Source organism: Carettochelys insculpta, chromosome 2 (genome assembly GCF_033958435.1).
Source record: "Carettochelys insculpta isolate YL-2023 chromosome 2, ASM3395843v1, whole genome shotgun sequence".
Lineage (NCBI taxonomy): Eukaryota > Metazoa > Chordata > Testudines > Carettochelyidae > Carettochelys > Carettochelys insculpta.
The window spans coordinates 2649062-2665169 of NC_134138.1; the positions used below are offsets into that span (position 1 = coordinate 2649062).

At 55.5% G+C, this 16108-nt stretch overlaps 1 protein-coding gene across 4 annotated transcripts in view; it reads left to right on the forward strand.

Annotated features, from left to right (window-relative positions):
- HSF1 (heat shock transcription factor 1) overlaps nt 1-9882 on the forward strand; it is a 118012-nt gene extending 108130 nt beyond the window's left edge. For all 4 annotated transcript variants that reach the window (XM_074986443.1, XM_074986444.1, XM_074986446.1 and 1 more), the window contains 4 exons: nt 5300-5405; nt 5586-5651; nt 7920-7989; nt 8852-9882. In XM_074986443.1, coding sequence (XP_074842544.1) covers nt 5300-5405; nt 5586-5651; nt 7920-7989; nt 8852-9063 — 454 coding nt within the window. In that variant the 3' untranslated portion in view covers nt 9064-9882. The remainder of the gene's footprint in view (nt 1-5299; nt 5406-5585; nt 5652-7919; nt 7990-8851) is intronic.
- The last annotated feature ends 6226 nt before the right edge of the window (nt 9883-16108 follow it).

Below are 16108 nucleotides of genomic sequence, written 5' to 3' on the forward strand. Positions count from 1 at the left end.
GGCGCTCATGCAGTAGCGTGCGCTGTGTTTCATGGAGAATCTAGGCACTGGTCATTGAAGCTTTACAGCTCCACTAGAGATCCTTGCTGTGCTCAGCAAATGCGTTCCTGTTGCCATGTAGACTACACAGCTTGAAGTAAACATTGTCTTGTGGCAGAGACAAGCGAAATAGACCTCTGCTAGCTGAGAAGACCCTTGCGAAGCACAGCTGTGTTCTTTTTAAAAAGGTGATTCTGACGTTGTCCTACAGGCTGTTGTGCTTAGATGACTTCCAGCGATGCCCGTGGGTGAACTTGTTTAGCTTTCCAGTCGAAAGATGTTATCTGTGACCGCCAGCCCTCCAAACTCACAGGGGGGACTGAGAGTCCAGCAGCGGTCTGTCTTCCCCCTCCATCAGTAGCAAGAAAGAAGATTCTCTCTAATCAGAACTTCACAGACAGTGCTTGAGACAGAACGTAATCCGCTCCCTCTCCTCTCGTATGTGCAGCCAGCAGAATCGCGAGAGAGCGCAGCTGCCTGCTGGTAAGCACGCTGCCCACCGAGAGCAGATCCGTAGAGTAAGGAGGTGCTATTTTTACATCACTGCTTCTCAGACTATAAAACAGCCCACACAAAGAGGGACCACACTGGGTGCATTAACCCACCTCACTTGGGTAGACGGAAAATCAGACAGCAAGGGGCTCTCACAAGAGCATGTGTTTTATCTGCCAGATTGGCACAGGGAGGCGGCGTAGCAAAGGTTTGTTATTCTTCCGAGGTAGTTGGCTGTTGGAACAGAAGGAGCCAGAGACACTTTGCCACGGTTCTGGTGCGGCTGCACCATTGTGTGTGAATGGAGAATGTGACCAGTGAAGCATATCCAGAGCTTTCGTTCGAGAAACTGCTGATGGTTCATTTAAGTGTGTAACTATCCCTCCCTGAAATCTTCCCACTTCTTCACATTAGCTGGTAACTGCCTTCTCTGGGCAGCGATTCATGTACCTGAGGGCTGACAGCCCTACTCTGTGTAAGTCTGGTTCGTTCTCCAAACATGTAGCTGTTGTTTCATAGTTCTTACAGGCTAGCGGGGTGACTTGGACTCCAGCCTGAGCCTGCAGCGCGTTCTGCCTTGCGTCAGCATTCCAGCAGTTCTGCGCTTGCAGGCCCTCGCAGCGATGACAGCCTCTGTCTCCTGGGTGCTTCTGGCTGTTGTGTCCAGGAAGGGAGCACACTGCTCTTTCGGCCAGGCGTGGGGATCAGGATCCCTCTTTGCTAGCGGGTGCGACTTTAACAGGAATTAGTCCCATTTCAGCCCAGTGAAAGGAGTCTTTCGACCTCCCGCTTGGCATGCGTCTCTCCCTCGCCTCCATTGCATTCCGTCCGTCCATCCCTCTCAAGTTGGTGAGACAGCGATTCCAAGGCAAACCTGTCTTGACTTACAGTCCATCCTTCTTGGGACCACTGCGCTGCCCTCCGCCTGCTCTTCCTCAGAGGCCCGCCTCAGCACAGGCGCCTCTTGCTCCCGACGAGAGCGTACTGAAGAAACGAGAGCAGGAGTTGATTATTCATTCTCTCTCCCAGCCCCAGAGCACGTGGCAGCAGAGCCAGCTGGAGAAAGGAGAGTGTAGTTCAGCACCCTCAGAGCTGAGCCCAGGAAGAGGGTTTTCCCTGCCAGCGCTGTTAGGAGCCAGGCTGTGTCGTCCAGGTTAGAAACCACCAGGCTGGAATTCCTTACTCTCCTCCAAGGCTGCGGGGAGACTTTAAGGAGCTGCTTTGAAGGGGTTTGAAACTTCTGAATCTTCTAATCCTGCCTGTGCTGCTGAGTGGTGTGTGACCGTGGGCAGGCCCATGTCCCCAAGCCTCATGGTTGTAAAGAGACCAGCTGTGTTCCAGTGGTGGAGGTTGGCTTCATCCCACCTTCACTTCCTGGCATCCCCAAATCGCGCTGCGCGTTCCTGGAGCTATTTGCTGAACCCTCAGGACTGGGGTGGACGTCTCTGTGGAGTACGATTTGGGGGGAACACGCATGAGTAAGAGACTTGTCTGTGGCTGCTGTGCCAAAGCTGGGCCTGGGAAGAATGGCAAAATCTCTACCCACTTCTGATTGCGTACGCAGGAGAATTGAAAGCAGCGTGTCTTGGTCCTTGTCTGTGGCCTGCTTTCCCTGCGCCCCCTGGCGGTGTCCCTGGGGTCAGTGTGTGTGTGAGGTTATTCTGACAACATCATCATTTCTGCAGCTAGCATTTCTTAGCTATGAGGTTTGACTGCATAGTCCCCATTCCCAGTAGTGACAACCGTCTTGGTTCTGAGGTTGGTGGCCCTGTTCTTTGCAGACAGGTGATGCTCTAACTGCAAGAGCTGGGAAGCATTGTTTCCCTTGAAGGAACATAACCCTAAAGATCTTAGGAGTGGCCACAAAGAGAGTCTGTTGTGCAGGATGCTCCTGGGCCCGGGCTGGAGACGCAAACCCCCTCTCAGCGCAGGTTCCAGAGAGGGAGAAGTAGCTGTTGTACTGCGTGTCTGCTTTTCAGTGGCATGTCTCATCTGCCAGCACAGGTGGTGCAGAGCTGCTGATTGCTCCTTCTGCTCTCCTGTTGCGCTGCCCCGACCCACTCATGTTCCTCTGCCGTCCTCCTCTTCATTCCACAGGAGCACGTCACCCCGGTTGGGCTCCAGGCGAGCACTAGGTCTGTGTGGTCAGATCACCAGGGCAGAAGCCACTTGAGAGTTTATTTGAGCCACTGCATGTGTTCTGTCCCCGTTTGTCACCATCTCTAGGAGACAGTGAAATTCCTTGTGGATGACAGGGGGTGGTGATATCTGTCAAACCCGGGCCCGCGTGTTCTTCTGTGCTTCTGGGGCCCTAAATCAGAGCCTTTCCAAGGCCTGGCTTTTCGCGGCTGCCAAGTAACGTGGCTAGGAATCAACCCCAAATACAGCTCCTTGGGGCAAGGGGCAGTAACAGCCCCAAGCCTCCTGCACACATGGAGTTCTACCCACATGGGAAGGGGGCTCACGCTCTGGGTTTCCCTGTCCCATGGATGAAGATATGATGGGCCCCATCTATTGCTGCCAAACTCTACCAACATCCATGGGCTTCCGCCTGGCCCAGTGGTCCCAGGGCACAGACCCTGAGAGAAGCAGGCAGTTTGCAGGATGTAGCGTTTGAGAGTGTTGCGGAGAGATGGTGATCCCAGTCTGCACCCAGGCCTCTGGGAAGCATTCCACCCCTTTGCGCCTGCTGCTCCTGAACATTGTGGACATAAAATGGCGTGAACATCAAGGAACAAGAATAAGAAGCCACCTGAGGAAATGTCCAGGAACTGAAGCCAGCTCCCCAACTCAGCTTTGACTATTACCTTTCTTCATTCAGCTAAACATCAGCCAATCAACCAGGCCCAGGTCTGTGCCCAGTAAAATCCAGTCCTCCCAGTGGGACCCCATGTGTATGCAGCCTCACCTGTGGTAGCCATACAGAGACGCTTGCAGGCTGGGACATCGGTGGGACCTGGTGCACGCACAGCCTCACATGCCCGTTAGTCGTACCGAGACTTGCACAGGCTGGGATGTCGGTGGGGCCCCATGTGTACGCAGCCTCACCTGCCCGTTAGCCATACAGACACATGGACAGGCTGGGACGTCGGGGGAATATTTGCTTTCCCAGGTGAATGGGAACAACTCCAGCTACCCTCAGCATCGTGGGGAAATTGGCAGCTTTCGTTGTGAAGAAATGAGACTTTTCCCGTGTCCGTTGTGCCAACAGGAGTTTTATCAGCCCAGCCGACAGCTCTTGGGACCCATTACCCCCAGATTAATAGCAGCAAGGTTTTTTTACCTTGTCCTTCCCCATATTGGCTGGTAGGACTCTTGCAAGCTAGCGAAGATGGAGGTACCTGGACTGAAGAGCAAGTCCTAGCAGCGAAGAGGGTAGTTAGTCCTTGTCCTAAATGGTATCTAAAAGGCAGAGGAACAAAATGAGGTCAGCCTAGCTAGAGACATTAAGGGGCACAAGAAAACATTCTCCCAATATTAGGAGCAAGAGTAAGATAAAGGACAGGATAGGTCGGTTCTTGAGTGAAGAGAGAGAAACAATAACAGAAAATGTGGAAATGGCAGAGGTACTTAATGACTTCCTTGTTTCAGTTTTCACCAAGAGAGTTGGGAGAGATTGGGTTCCTACAACAGTGAATGCGGTAGGCGGGTAGGTTCAGAAGTTAAAATAGGAAAAGAACAAGTTAAAAATTGCTTAGACAAGTTAGATATCTTCAGCTCACCAAGGGATGATGCAATGTATCCTAGAATACTCCAGGTGCTGATAGAGGAGCTATCTGAGCCTTTAGCCATCATCTCTGAAAAGTCATGGAAGATGGGAGAGAGCCCAGAAGACTGGAAAAGGGCAAATACAGCCCCCAGCTATAAAATGGGAAATAAGGACAACCCAGGAAGCTACAGACCAGTCAGCTTAACTTCTGTGCTAGGAAAGATAATGGAGCAAATAATTAAGGACTCCATATGCCAACATCTGGACCATAACAAGGTGATAATCAACAGCGTGGGTTTGTGAAGAGCAAATCGTGCCAAACCAAATCTGGTCGCTTTCTTTGGTAGGTTAAGGAGCCTTGTAGATAAGGTGGAAGCAGTAGACTTGGTGTACCTAGATTTTTAGGAAAGCATTTGATAGTCTTGCCTGACCTGCTTATCAATAAACTAGGGCAATACGAAGTCGAAACTCCTGCGGAGTAGGGTGCATAACAGGCTGGATACCTGTTCTCAGAGGAGTTACCAGTAGTTCGCAGTCAGGCTGGAAGGGTGGTTGAGCTCTGGAATAAGTTGCCTGGGGAGGTTGTGGAATCTCCATCGCTGGAGATATTCAAGAGCAGGTCAGACAAACAGTTGTCAGGGATGGTCTAGATGGTGCCTGGTCCTGCTGTGGGGGCAGGAGACTGGACTTGATGACCTCAGCAGGTCTTTGCCAGTTTTAGTATTCTATGATTCTGCAAGTCCTGGTGCATTCTGGGAATGATAACCATATGTGTTGTCAGGGGACACTCACTGCTTCTTCCTGTCTGAGTTGCTGACCTTTAAGCCTCTCCCAGGAGCAGACACCTCCCGTTTCAGGCGTACTGGCTGAGAGGGAGAGCTTTGTTGCAGTGCTGTGGCAGCAAGCCTGAGCTCACGGCAAGGACAGAATGGGAGGCTGGCGCATGTATAATTAGGCATGAGTCCAGACTCTGCTTTCCTGCTCGGTATTAATGGGGCTTTCATTCCTGGGGCGGAGTCCCATAATCATGACATGGCCTGTGGTCTTTCTGTGGTGCAGGAATGAGCTCAGTGACCACCTGGATACCATTGATTCCAGCCTGGATAACCTGCAGACCATGCTGACCACGCACGGCTTCAGCGTCGATACTAGCGCTCTGCTGGATGTGAGTATCTCAGCCCGTCCTCCCTGCGCGCCCTTGGGGAGCTGGCCCCTGCTGTGGCCGGCAGCTCTGAATGAGTGTGGCTTGCAGTGGCAGATGGGTGGACAGAGCAGCAGCCCCTGACTTTGCATTGCGCCTCTGGGGATTTTCCTTCCCTGCACTAATCCCGCTCTCCTTTGCCAGCTGTTTAGCCCTTCCATGACGGTTACAGACATGAACCTTCCTGACCTGGACAGCAGCCTTGCGAGTGTGAGTAGCTGGTAAACATCCCTCTGTGAGAGGCAGCCGCAGAGCAAAGGGCCTTTCAGCAGCAGCCCCCCACCTGCAGAAAGGGAGCGTCTCTCTCAGCCCTGGGAGGGCTGGCGGAACCACTAGGCGGAAAGCACTCAGTTCTCACCCTGGCTTCCTCTGAGTAATCTCTTCAGGGGCCAGATCGCTTCATCAGTCATGCTGCACTAAGTAGGTGCTGAGACCTCAGCTCAGACGTGGGGGTAACACACGTGTCTCAGGCAGTCCTGGTCCCACCCCCGGGGCACTGAGTTGCACCAAAGCCCGTAGACCTACATGTCGTTTCCATAAATTCTCCTTCTGCTTGTAAACGCTCTGAAGAGGTTTCCTTTAAAGACGAGCTCCAGTGGCCTCCCTGGCACACTGTAGCATTCCTGATCCTGTGGACTTGCTCAGCACCGGCAGGGTGTCTGTGCTGGAGAACGGCTCGTGCAGTTCGAAGGCGTGTGTCTCCTCCTCACTGTAAGGTAATTGTCTCTCGGTGCCGAATAGGCTGGGCCTCAGAAGCTCCCAGGCCCACTGCCTGATAGCCACTCCATAGTTCAGACTGACCCTAACTTCGACCTGCAAGATCCATTTTTAACACCACCGCCCCCGCCCCCCGTGACCATGTTCCCGGAGCTCCACCAGTCCAGGCTGAATTTGTCTGGGACATTTGGTAACCTTCAAGAAAGGGGTTTTGCAGATATCCAGCGTTCCCTTTCTGAACGGTTTCCTAGCCTCCTGCCCCCAAAATGGCTTGACCCCAAACACGAGGTGTCTGGCTGAGCCTCTGGAGGTATAACTAGGGGGAGCTGGGAGATTACTAAGACCTGACTTATGTTTGTGACACTCAGTAAATTATTTGAACTGACCTTCTGATGGCTCCTGGCTCCGCTGCTGTGCAGAGGAGGTGGTGGGGGCATGGGTCGGATGGGGTCAGAAGTCAGGGCAGCGTGTGACTAGGATTCTGGGGAGCAGGACGGGTCAGGCAGGATGAGGAGGCACAAGGAAGAATTCTATGGCTGGTTGGTTGGATCCCTGAACTCAGTTCCAGACTGTCCAGCTCTGGGTTTCTGAGGAAACTGCTGAGTATTTGCAAGCAGTTTTTTGATGGGCTGTTAACTTGGCTCCTCTGCAATTCACAGCTTAACTCTTCAGCTCACCAAGTATTTCGGATTTTTGTGCCCTGTGTATGTCATAGTTTGGTTCTCTACTGAGTGTTTGCGTTGCTCTTGTCCTCGGCTACCCTTTGTTCTGCTCTCTGTGCCAGGCAAAGACTTAGCTGCAAAGGTTCTCAAAGTGTGGCAGGTTTGTGTGCAGAGACCTGGGTGTGCACTCAGGGCCAGCTGCATCTGACTGTCAGCTGCCGCATAGAGTCAAAAGAAGCTAAACCTACGTGTAAACCTCTTCCCAAAGTGTCCTTCCCACCTAAGCAGTTGCGACAGGCGCGTGATCCCATGAGGCGGTCCCTGCAGTAAGCTCTCCATGCTATGAAAAGGTTGAAGAACCCCTCATCTAAGCACAGCAGCCTGCCTATCTGGTCCTGGCAGGAGCAGTGGTTCCCACCCAGAGAACACGTCAAGCCTTAGCATAGCCCCGTTGGCTTTACTGCCCCTGGTCACCTCCTGGAACGTTCAGGCTGATGGGGGCAAGCTGCCATTTCCCACTGCTTCCTCTCCTGTTCCGACCCTCCACATCTTCTCCTTCCCAGCCTAGCCTGGCTCGATCGGTAGGGTTCTCCTTGCTGGCGTGGGGCCCTCTGGCCAGCTGGACAAGGTCTGAAGTTGCCTTTCGTACTGGCAGCAGTCAGACTTTGTGTACAGCAGTGTGTTGCAGGGGTGCTCTGATGGCTGCCCGTGGAGACTGCCGCTCCCATGATGCAATATGGCTTCCTGCTCAGATCAAGGGGAGCACTGCACGCAGCACCCATCAGCCTCTCAGGCCGCCTCTGTGAAAAGCAGAGCTGGGCCAGGCAGTTCTCCTCGGCCGCCTGGGCCATCAGGAGACTGGAGCCGGCTGAGCCAACTCCACCAGAGCCTGCAGTTGCTGGCTGCTGATATTCCTGCGGTCCCGGGTGTGTGGAAGGGTTTAACATCTGGTGCCCATCTCCTGCCAGCTGGCGCTTCCCGCTGACGCACCACAGCGGGGTGCACACTTCTGAGCCAGACCAGGGAGAGGGCCCAGCTCCGAGCCCAAGGGAGTTGGACGGGTGCAGTGCACTTAGCAGCCCGTTTGGTCTCCCCCCAGATCCAGGACCTCCTCTCCTCCCAGGAGCAGCAGAAGCCTGCGGAGACAGAAACCAGCACAACAGACTTGGGTAAGAAGTCCCAAGTCCCACTAACGACCCCTGAGCAGAGGGCTCAGGGATGGGCGCTCTCCAGGCAGCAGTAGCTCTTTTTTTAGTATTGTTGCTGCTGCTTTGGGTTCTGATTGGGCCCAGGCACCTCTGGGGGGGCTCTACCTTCCTTCTTCCTGCGCCCCTCAATGATCATTCTTCCCACTCTTGGCTCCCTGCAGCCCCACACCCTGGAGGGGTTGGGCATGCAGCCTTTGGGGGTAACACATGGCTGCCTTCCCTCTCCCAGGCTGGGCCAGGGGACGTCTCCCTGGAGGGTTGCGCCCCTGCACTGTGACGTGTGAGTTCCGAAGGGGCGTCAGGGTTTTCACCAGCCAGTGCCCATCTCTGCCCATTTTAAATCCTTTCCCCGCTCACTGTGTGGCTGGCAACTCTCCTCTGCCTGCCGGGCTTCTCCCCTCTGAGCTTGCCACGTGCACCCTTTCCTTCCCCCGGAAGCGGTGCCGCTGCTCGCCTGGCCTCTGACGGCGAGTGGGGGAAGCACCTACTGGCACGTTGCCCCCCCAGTGGCCAGGCCCCTCTATGTGCCGCTCCCGCTGCTGAAGACAGCTCCTGTGCCTGGGCGGTGCTTGGCTTGGCATGCCGTCCCCAGGCCAGCATCAGTCTGCTCTCGGTCTGAGCTGGGAACCAGACCCTCCTCCATGCTGACTGCAGCTCTGCTGGAGACATGCTGAACATCCCTGTGCCCTGCTCCCAACTGTGGTGGGGGAGGTCCTGAGCTGCCTATTGGTAAAGCCCGTTCACGCTCTGCTCCCAGGGCTCAGCCTCCCCACAGCATTTGGCCCTGCCAGCCCCCCACCTGACACACGCTGTCTCCTTGCAGGAAAGCAGCTGGTGCACTACGCAGCTCAGCCCCTCTTTCTGGTGGACTCGTGCGCAGTCGACATGGGGAGCGGGGACCTGCCCATCTTCCTTGAGTTGGGCGAGGGGCCCTATCTCACCGAGGGTGATGAGTATACAGAGGACCCCACCATCTCTCTCCTGTCGGGGCCTGAGCCGCCTAGACCCAAGGACCCAGCAGTATCTGAAGGCTGAACACAAGCCGTGCTGAAAGGGAACTCCAGCCACCAGCCTCCTGGCTCTAACCGCCCTGCAGTTCATGTTTGCTTCCCCCGGCACTGTGAGGGTTTTGTGTGTGCGCGTTTCCTGAGGTGTTTGAAACCTGCTGTAGATGCTAGCCGCCCAGTGCTGCTCCAGGTGGGGCTGTCAGTGCAGATCCTGGCCTGGGCCTGGCAGCGACTGGCCAGGGAGGCCACATGGGCACTGGGGCTTGGATATGCAGGCAGGAGAGCTGGGTGGTCGCAGAATAGCTAGTCACTGAGTGCGATTGTGTGTCGTTCGGGGCCCGAGGCAAGCGGGCAGCCATGCCATGCCCTGCCCAAGGGCCCATCAATTGGCAAAGGTCAGCAGGCATTTGGGCCCTGCTGCAGAGATGGGGCATGGCGGCAGGGCCGCCCGGTGCTCCCACGCTCCTGGGGACACGTGGCTTGCTCGGCACGTGCAAGTCGGGTGGGGTTTTGTGGTGGGAGCATTTCCCCACCCCCCCACCCCCAGGTGGGGTGGACTGGGAGTTTTTAAAGAGAGACACAAGTTTCCCAACCTGGCGCTGAGGGGCTGGGTCCCTGGTGGCCTCTGCCACAAGTTCGCTCCCTGCTGCTCTGTGTGCACGTGGTAGGGCCCCGCGGCTCCTCCAGCCCCGGCCCAGAGCAGCCCAACGTCCTCTTTTCCTTTCTCTCACGCTGTGTGTGTTTCTTTCCTTTGTGTTGTTTTCGGTTTGGTTTGGTGGTTTTTGCTTAGCAGTCAAAATTTGTACATTACACTTCAGATTGTTAATAGTAAAACCTGTATTTTGGATTTTTACATGAGAAGCACCCACTTCTGTCTGTCTGTCTGTCTGTCTGTCTATCTATATATATATATATAAATATATCTATATATATATATACATACAAATATATATAAAACAAATGGTCTTGCCTCTCCCCTGGCAGCTTTTCTGTGCTTGGAAGCTTTCTTTTTTCCTCTCGGTGTCGGGGCCGAGAAGATGCCTGGGCACTGCTTCTGACAATCACCGGCTTCTGCTGTAACTGCTCTTTCCAGCCTAGGACACTCATGCACGTGATCTGGCGCCAGGTGCTGGGTGCTCTGCTGTTAGCACAGTAGCTGAGATGTTACCAACCTTGTTCTACTAGAACCCACGTTCCTTCTTCCAGCATCGGCAGCAGAAGCTGAGCTCGGGGTTCTCTGGCACAGCTAAGCAGACTGGGCAATGGCTCCAGGGTTTGGGGATAAGCGATCTGGGGGTTCCTTTTTTTTTTTTTGTTTTTGTTTTTTTTGCAGCGGGGAGGTGGTGAGTGTCCTAATTCTGTGTTGTGGGTTTCCTGGTTGAAATTCCACCCCCGGTTTCGGGGCTGAATTTTCCAGGGTGTTTGTGTTAGAGCCCAGGGCAGACCAGCCTGGAGGGGGCAGCTGCGTGCTGGACGCTGGTACATCTCTGAGGAGTGCTTTTTCATAAGAACAACAAAAGAAAAATGTCTGTTAAAAAGTGCCATCAGAACCTACCTCCCTCTCTGCCTCTGTTGTGCCATAGTTAATCTCACAGTGGTGCTTGGATCTCTTGGTGTTGGAGCGAATGTTGTGGCTGCTTTAATTCCTACAACTCACACAGGGTATCTCCTGGCTGACGTCAAACCAAGGACTGCACAGGCGAAGTGAACAGAGCTTCCAGTTCCTTGGGTTGTAGCAGGCACCAGGCCTTGAGGCTACTGGGTATGACATCGAGGAGCCGGTGTTTGTCAGATCCAGAGCTGGTACATGTATGACGTTGCCTCCCTGTGATAGGATGGGGTTTCTGGGCACAGCTAGAGAAATCAATCCAGGGTACCCTTGCTTAAAATCCGGGACACTTACAGCCCCAGGCTGGGGTTTTGTTCTCACTAAGGCAAATTCAACCAGTCTCAACAGCACCTCTGCCAGCCCCACTGGCCAGCCAGAAGCCACACAAGCAAACCCACAGACTTCCCAGCTGCTGTATCAGCCCAGACCAACAACCCCCAAACACTGCACAAATTCTTCCAGACCCCAAAGGGCCAGGGCCCAGCCCCTGGTCAATATACACTTGGATCTTACCCAAACAGCACACTCACCAATCCTTTAGATCCAATATCTAAAGATTTATTAATGAAAAGGAAAAAAAACTGTTAGAGAGAAGAATTGGTAAAGCAAAACTTTACATGCGTCAGTCAAAGTCCGCAGCATGGCTCTCCTGTCTTGTGCATCCAGTTCTGGGACAAAGCCCCTTCTTCCCATAGACCCACGAGGGTCCGCCCCCACCTGACTCAGGTGGGTTGTTTTGGGAAACTGCCAGTGGATGCATCCGAGCAGACAGTCTCCAGTTTCTGAGATGGCCCCGTTCCTTTATTTCAGCCCAGGTCATTTGACCGCTGGGCTGCACCACATTGACAGGTCCCAAGCCTCTAGAATGTGGATTCGGTGTCTGAGCACCTGGTTTCCACCCTATTGTTCAGCCCAATGTCCTGGCTGGGGCTGAGCTCACACCCCTATTGTGAAACTCAGCACTGAGCCATTTTCTAGCACAGCTAGAGAGCTAAAATCTAGAACTTTATCTCCATGTATGACACAGGCATAAGTAGCATATGTAGATTTGGGGCATCATCAGCTTTCATTAGACACCTCTAACCACCCTTTTGGCACAATACTTGGGGCCAATATCCACACTGGGCATTGAAATGGCTTCCAGACACACACACACACACCCGTGCCCTGGCTCTAGCAGGGCAAAGCTCTTGTCACTTTCTATTCAGTGCAGGGCCCACCTTCTGCTCACTGGCAGAGAGGAAAGGCCTAGATCAGACAAGCCAGAGTCACTTCACCTGTCTTCCAGGAGCAGCAGACTCCATGTTCCTGGTCCCCGTGTAACTTACTTCTGGTGTTTGCCCCTTCCCCAGGGCAGGAGGTCACTCTGGCTGTTCCTGTTTTCTCAGCTTTCCTCTCCCAAGTGCCTGAGTCCTGCTCTGAGGTGAAACCCACCACATCTGCACCTGGCGGGGATTTCTCATCATTCCTACGTGGCTGGCCCCAGCTGGCTGTACGGTTTCTGAGGGGAAAAGGGAGCGCTGCATATCCGAAACGGCACAAATTGTCCCTCTGAGGATTCCACAAAGGAAGGAAGCTCGGGGGGGAAACAACATACCATGCCTCCACGGCTGAGCTTTGTGTGTGTGTGGGAGGGCGGGGGGAGAACAGGTGAATTCCAGGTCCTGCTGTACTGTAAATGTTACACCCAGGGGCCCCTCCCCACTAGCTGTGCCTGAGAAGGGGGTCTTACTAAGGAATGATTAGCCTCATCAGGAAAGAACAGTCTGCTTCGGCTTGGACTCTTATTGCTGCATCTGTGCGCCCTGCTCCGTCTGTCATGGGTGACATGGCATGCTGTGACCAGGGAGTTTGTATGCTGTGACAGGAAGGCAGCAACCTCAGCTCTGCGCTCAAAAATCCAAACCCTTCCGAGAGACAGAAAAGAGAGCCAAGTCCAACAACCTGTTCTGTCCTGTGTTTGGAGAAAAGTAGGGTGCAGTATTCCAATTGCATGAGGAGGATGAAGGGTTTTCCAGTCCTTTAGTGACAGAAGAGACTGATGAGTGACATCTGTAGCAAAGAACTTTGGTTAATCAGCAGGTTAAATTGCACCCAAGAGTCCTAAAGGAGCTGGCCAAGACCTTTGGCCTGCTGATGCTCATTTTGGGAGTAGCAGGAAAATTCCAGAGGACAGGAAGAGTGCTGATGTTGAGAGAGGACAAGCAAGATGACCTGGGTAACTGGAGACCAGCTAGCCTGACAGCAATCCAGGTAAAATAATGGATAAGCTGATAGCAGACTTAATTGATAAAGAATTAAAGGTGAGGCATGTAATGGCAGTCGTCAAGGCTTTATGGAAAACAGGTCTTGTCAAACTGCCTGCTGGGTTGTCTGATGTGATTACAAGGTTGGTTGATACAGGTGAGTTGGGGGACGGAGAGTTGTGGGAGGCCTGACTTCGTACCACGGACATTCTGATAAAAGGACACAGTGACCGGACCAAACTCGCTGGCTGATGGAGCTCATGAAGCCATTCTCAATGGGGAGCCATTGGCTGGAGGCCATTGTAGTGGGTTCCCAGGAGATGGGTTCCAGGCCTGATGCCAGCCAGCAATGTCTGCCAGGATCTGGAAGGAAGCCTAGAATCACTGCTCATCAAGTCTGTCCGGCAGCAATGGTGAGCGGGCGCAGACAGGGCAGTCAGGCACTGTGATCTGGCTGGCTTGGTAAGCTGGGACCTTTCAAACCAAAGTGTTGTCACATGCAAAGTTTTATATTGAGAATCCTGGGCTGCCAGCCTGACTTACAGACCGGGGCTGTGGGGTGGGAAGCAGTGACTGCATGGGGTCTCGTGGTCATGGCGAACAAAAGGTGAGCTCCCACTGCAATGCTGCATCACGCAGGGCTGATGTGAGCCTTGGCTGCATAAGTAGGGAATTCGTGATCAGCAGGGAGGTGACTCTGAGACCACGACTGAAATCCTATTCTGGCTCTGGGGTCTGTTTTCCAGAGCAGGTTGGAGAGGGGCCAGACAGGAGCCCTACATGTGCTGTCGGCTGGAGCGAAGGCCTGACAGCCCACACCAAGGGTGTGCTTGGGCTCACTTCTCTGAAAGGAGATGGAGATGTGACAAGCAGACAGAGGCGCTTTAGCTGCCGGGAGAGGCAAAGGTACAGACCTGTGCTGCAGGGAGCTCAGGCTGGCTGGCCGGCTCCCGCTTGAAAGGCGGCAGACCCTTCTGCATGGCAGGTTCTTCCCGGGGCTCTGCAGAGACAAGCGGGGTGAGGTCATAGTCTTGGCTGGCTGGCTGCTGTGGATGAGACCAGCTTCAGCGCTCTCTGCGGCTTCTCTCCTCGGCAGAAGTTGGTCCAACGACAGATATGACCTCACCACCACCACCAGCCCCCCCGCAGGTCTCGCCTAACTTTGACAGGAGAGCCATGGGCGAGTGGAGCGAACGCTCAGGGAGGGACAGAAGTCCCGGGGGAGAGGGGGGCAGCTTCCCAGCCAATGCATTAGGCAAATGCCCGTCCCTGGGTCAGTCCGGGGTAACTGCAGTTCCCACGCTGGGCTCTACGGGACAGTAGACTAGAATCAGCAGCAGCTCTCCTAGTGTGCATGGGTTGTCTGGCCAGCCCTGGACCCAAAGCCAGACCCTGAGCCCCACGGGCTGTAGCTGCAGCTCCTGCCCCTCTCACTTGGTGGTAGTGTTTTGTTGTCAGCAGGGGGTCGTGGCACTGGCTGTGTGGGTGCCATAGGGCTGTAGTGCCCACGGGAAAAAGTGGTGGGTGCAGGGCGTACCAGGGCGATGTGTGACGAGCTGTGTAACTTGGGCTGCGAGTAACACAGGGAAAGGAGAGAGGGGTCCTTGTGCTGGGACCAGCTCACCCCCTCTGGTTCCATGGCAAGGCACCTGGCAGCTGCATGCTCCTTTGCCAGCCCCATGCTCTGCCCTCCCCCGCACCCCCAGCATTGCTTGGGGGCTGGCCCCAGGGCCCCCAGGACACAGCAGTCGTGCATGCTGGATTCACAGCCCTGGCTGGTAGGGGAGGATGGAACCATCTCCCTGGCAGCGTCTCTGGTCACGGGAGAATGCTCATGGATGGCCTGGGGCTGTACCCTTGTGGAAGTCACAGGCCACCTGTGACTGGTAAGTAACAGCTGGTTCTTTACCCCAGGTGCTGGCTGGGGCTGGGGGCCCACGGTCATGCTGGGAGTTCAGGCCAGGCAGCAGGCACGTGGGGGCCTTGCTGGAGGGAGCTCCTCTCTGGGGGCCTGGACCTACCTCTTAGCACCGCCCCACTCCCCCCAGCTCTGTGCTGCGTCGGGGAAGGTACCAGCTTTGCTCCCAGCAGCACTTGGCCATCCACCTTCTGAGCTGCCAGGCCAGGGCTCGCGCCAGCACCCTGCTCCTGCCCTGCGCGCAGCGGGGGCACGTCCCCCAGCAAAACCCGTGCTGGGCCCAGCATCCCCTGCCAGCTGCTTGCCAGCAGCACGGGGCCAGCTGGGGCGCCCGACCGGTGCCCCCTAATGCTGTTTGGCCCAGCCCCTGTGCAGGTTCCTGGCAATGGCTGGAGAGGGACAGCTGCAACCACTCTCAGCTGCAGCCCTGAGCCCTCTGCAGCCGGTCCCTGTAATACTGGCAGAACGAGGGGCCCAGCCCGGCACTGTGCTGGGTCCGTGGGGGATCAGCCGCATGGTGTGTGACGCCCGGGCCATGAGCTCATCCTGGCTCATGAGGTCAGCGTCTGGCAGGAGTCCAGCCCAGCCTCTGGGATGGACCACACGGCACGGCCCTGTCTGGGTTTCTGCGCCGCTCACCCAAGGGAGCCCTGTGGTCTCTGGATTTGCCAAGGCCCGTCTCCCTGGAGCGGGAAGGAGGCAGGGCCTGGCTGAGGCAATGCAGCTGATACGGTGGGGCGAGGGGGCCCAGGGAGCTCTGGGCCTGGACCTGTGGCCGCCTGCCGGAGGGGGTCGGCTGGGGACAGGGCTCCCTGGTCACAGGGCTGCTTCCCATTCAGCCTGGGGAGCATTTGCTGTCCAGTGAAGCAGCTCTGCAGGCCTTTGAAACCTGGCGCTGTGACACGGTGGTTAACCTCAATCCCAGGGAAACAGCAGTCGGGCTGGGTCAGTGAGGCCCTGGGATCGCGCCCAGCACAGCACAGCACAGATGGGTCACCCTGTGAGAATCTGAGCCACAGCCCAACAGCGCCTCGGCCCGGCGGCAGGGGAGTACAGCCCTACAGTAGCAGGGGAGCGGGGACCTGGCCACAGCTGTGCTGGCTCTGCCTCTGCCGTCGCCTGGGCCCAGAACTGGCTCCCCAGGACCTGCCCTGCGCTGCCGAGGGGGCAATAACTGGGCAAGGGAACAAGGCGCTGGGTTTCCCAGAGCCTGGGGAAGCCTGTGGCTGCAGCTCGGCGCAGGGGGTACCCACAGGTGGCTGGAGGCCTGGGGCTGGCCTGCCCTGCACAGCAGTCACCG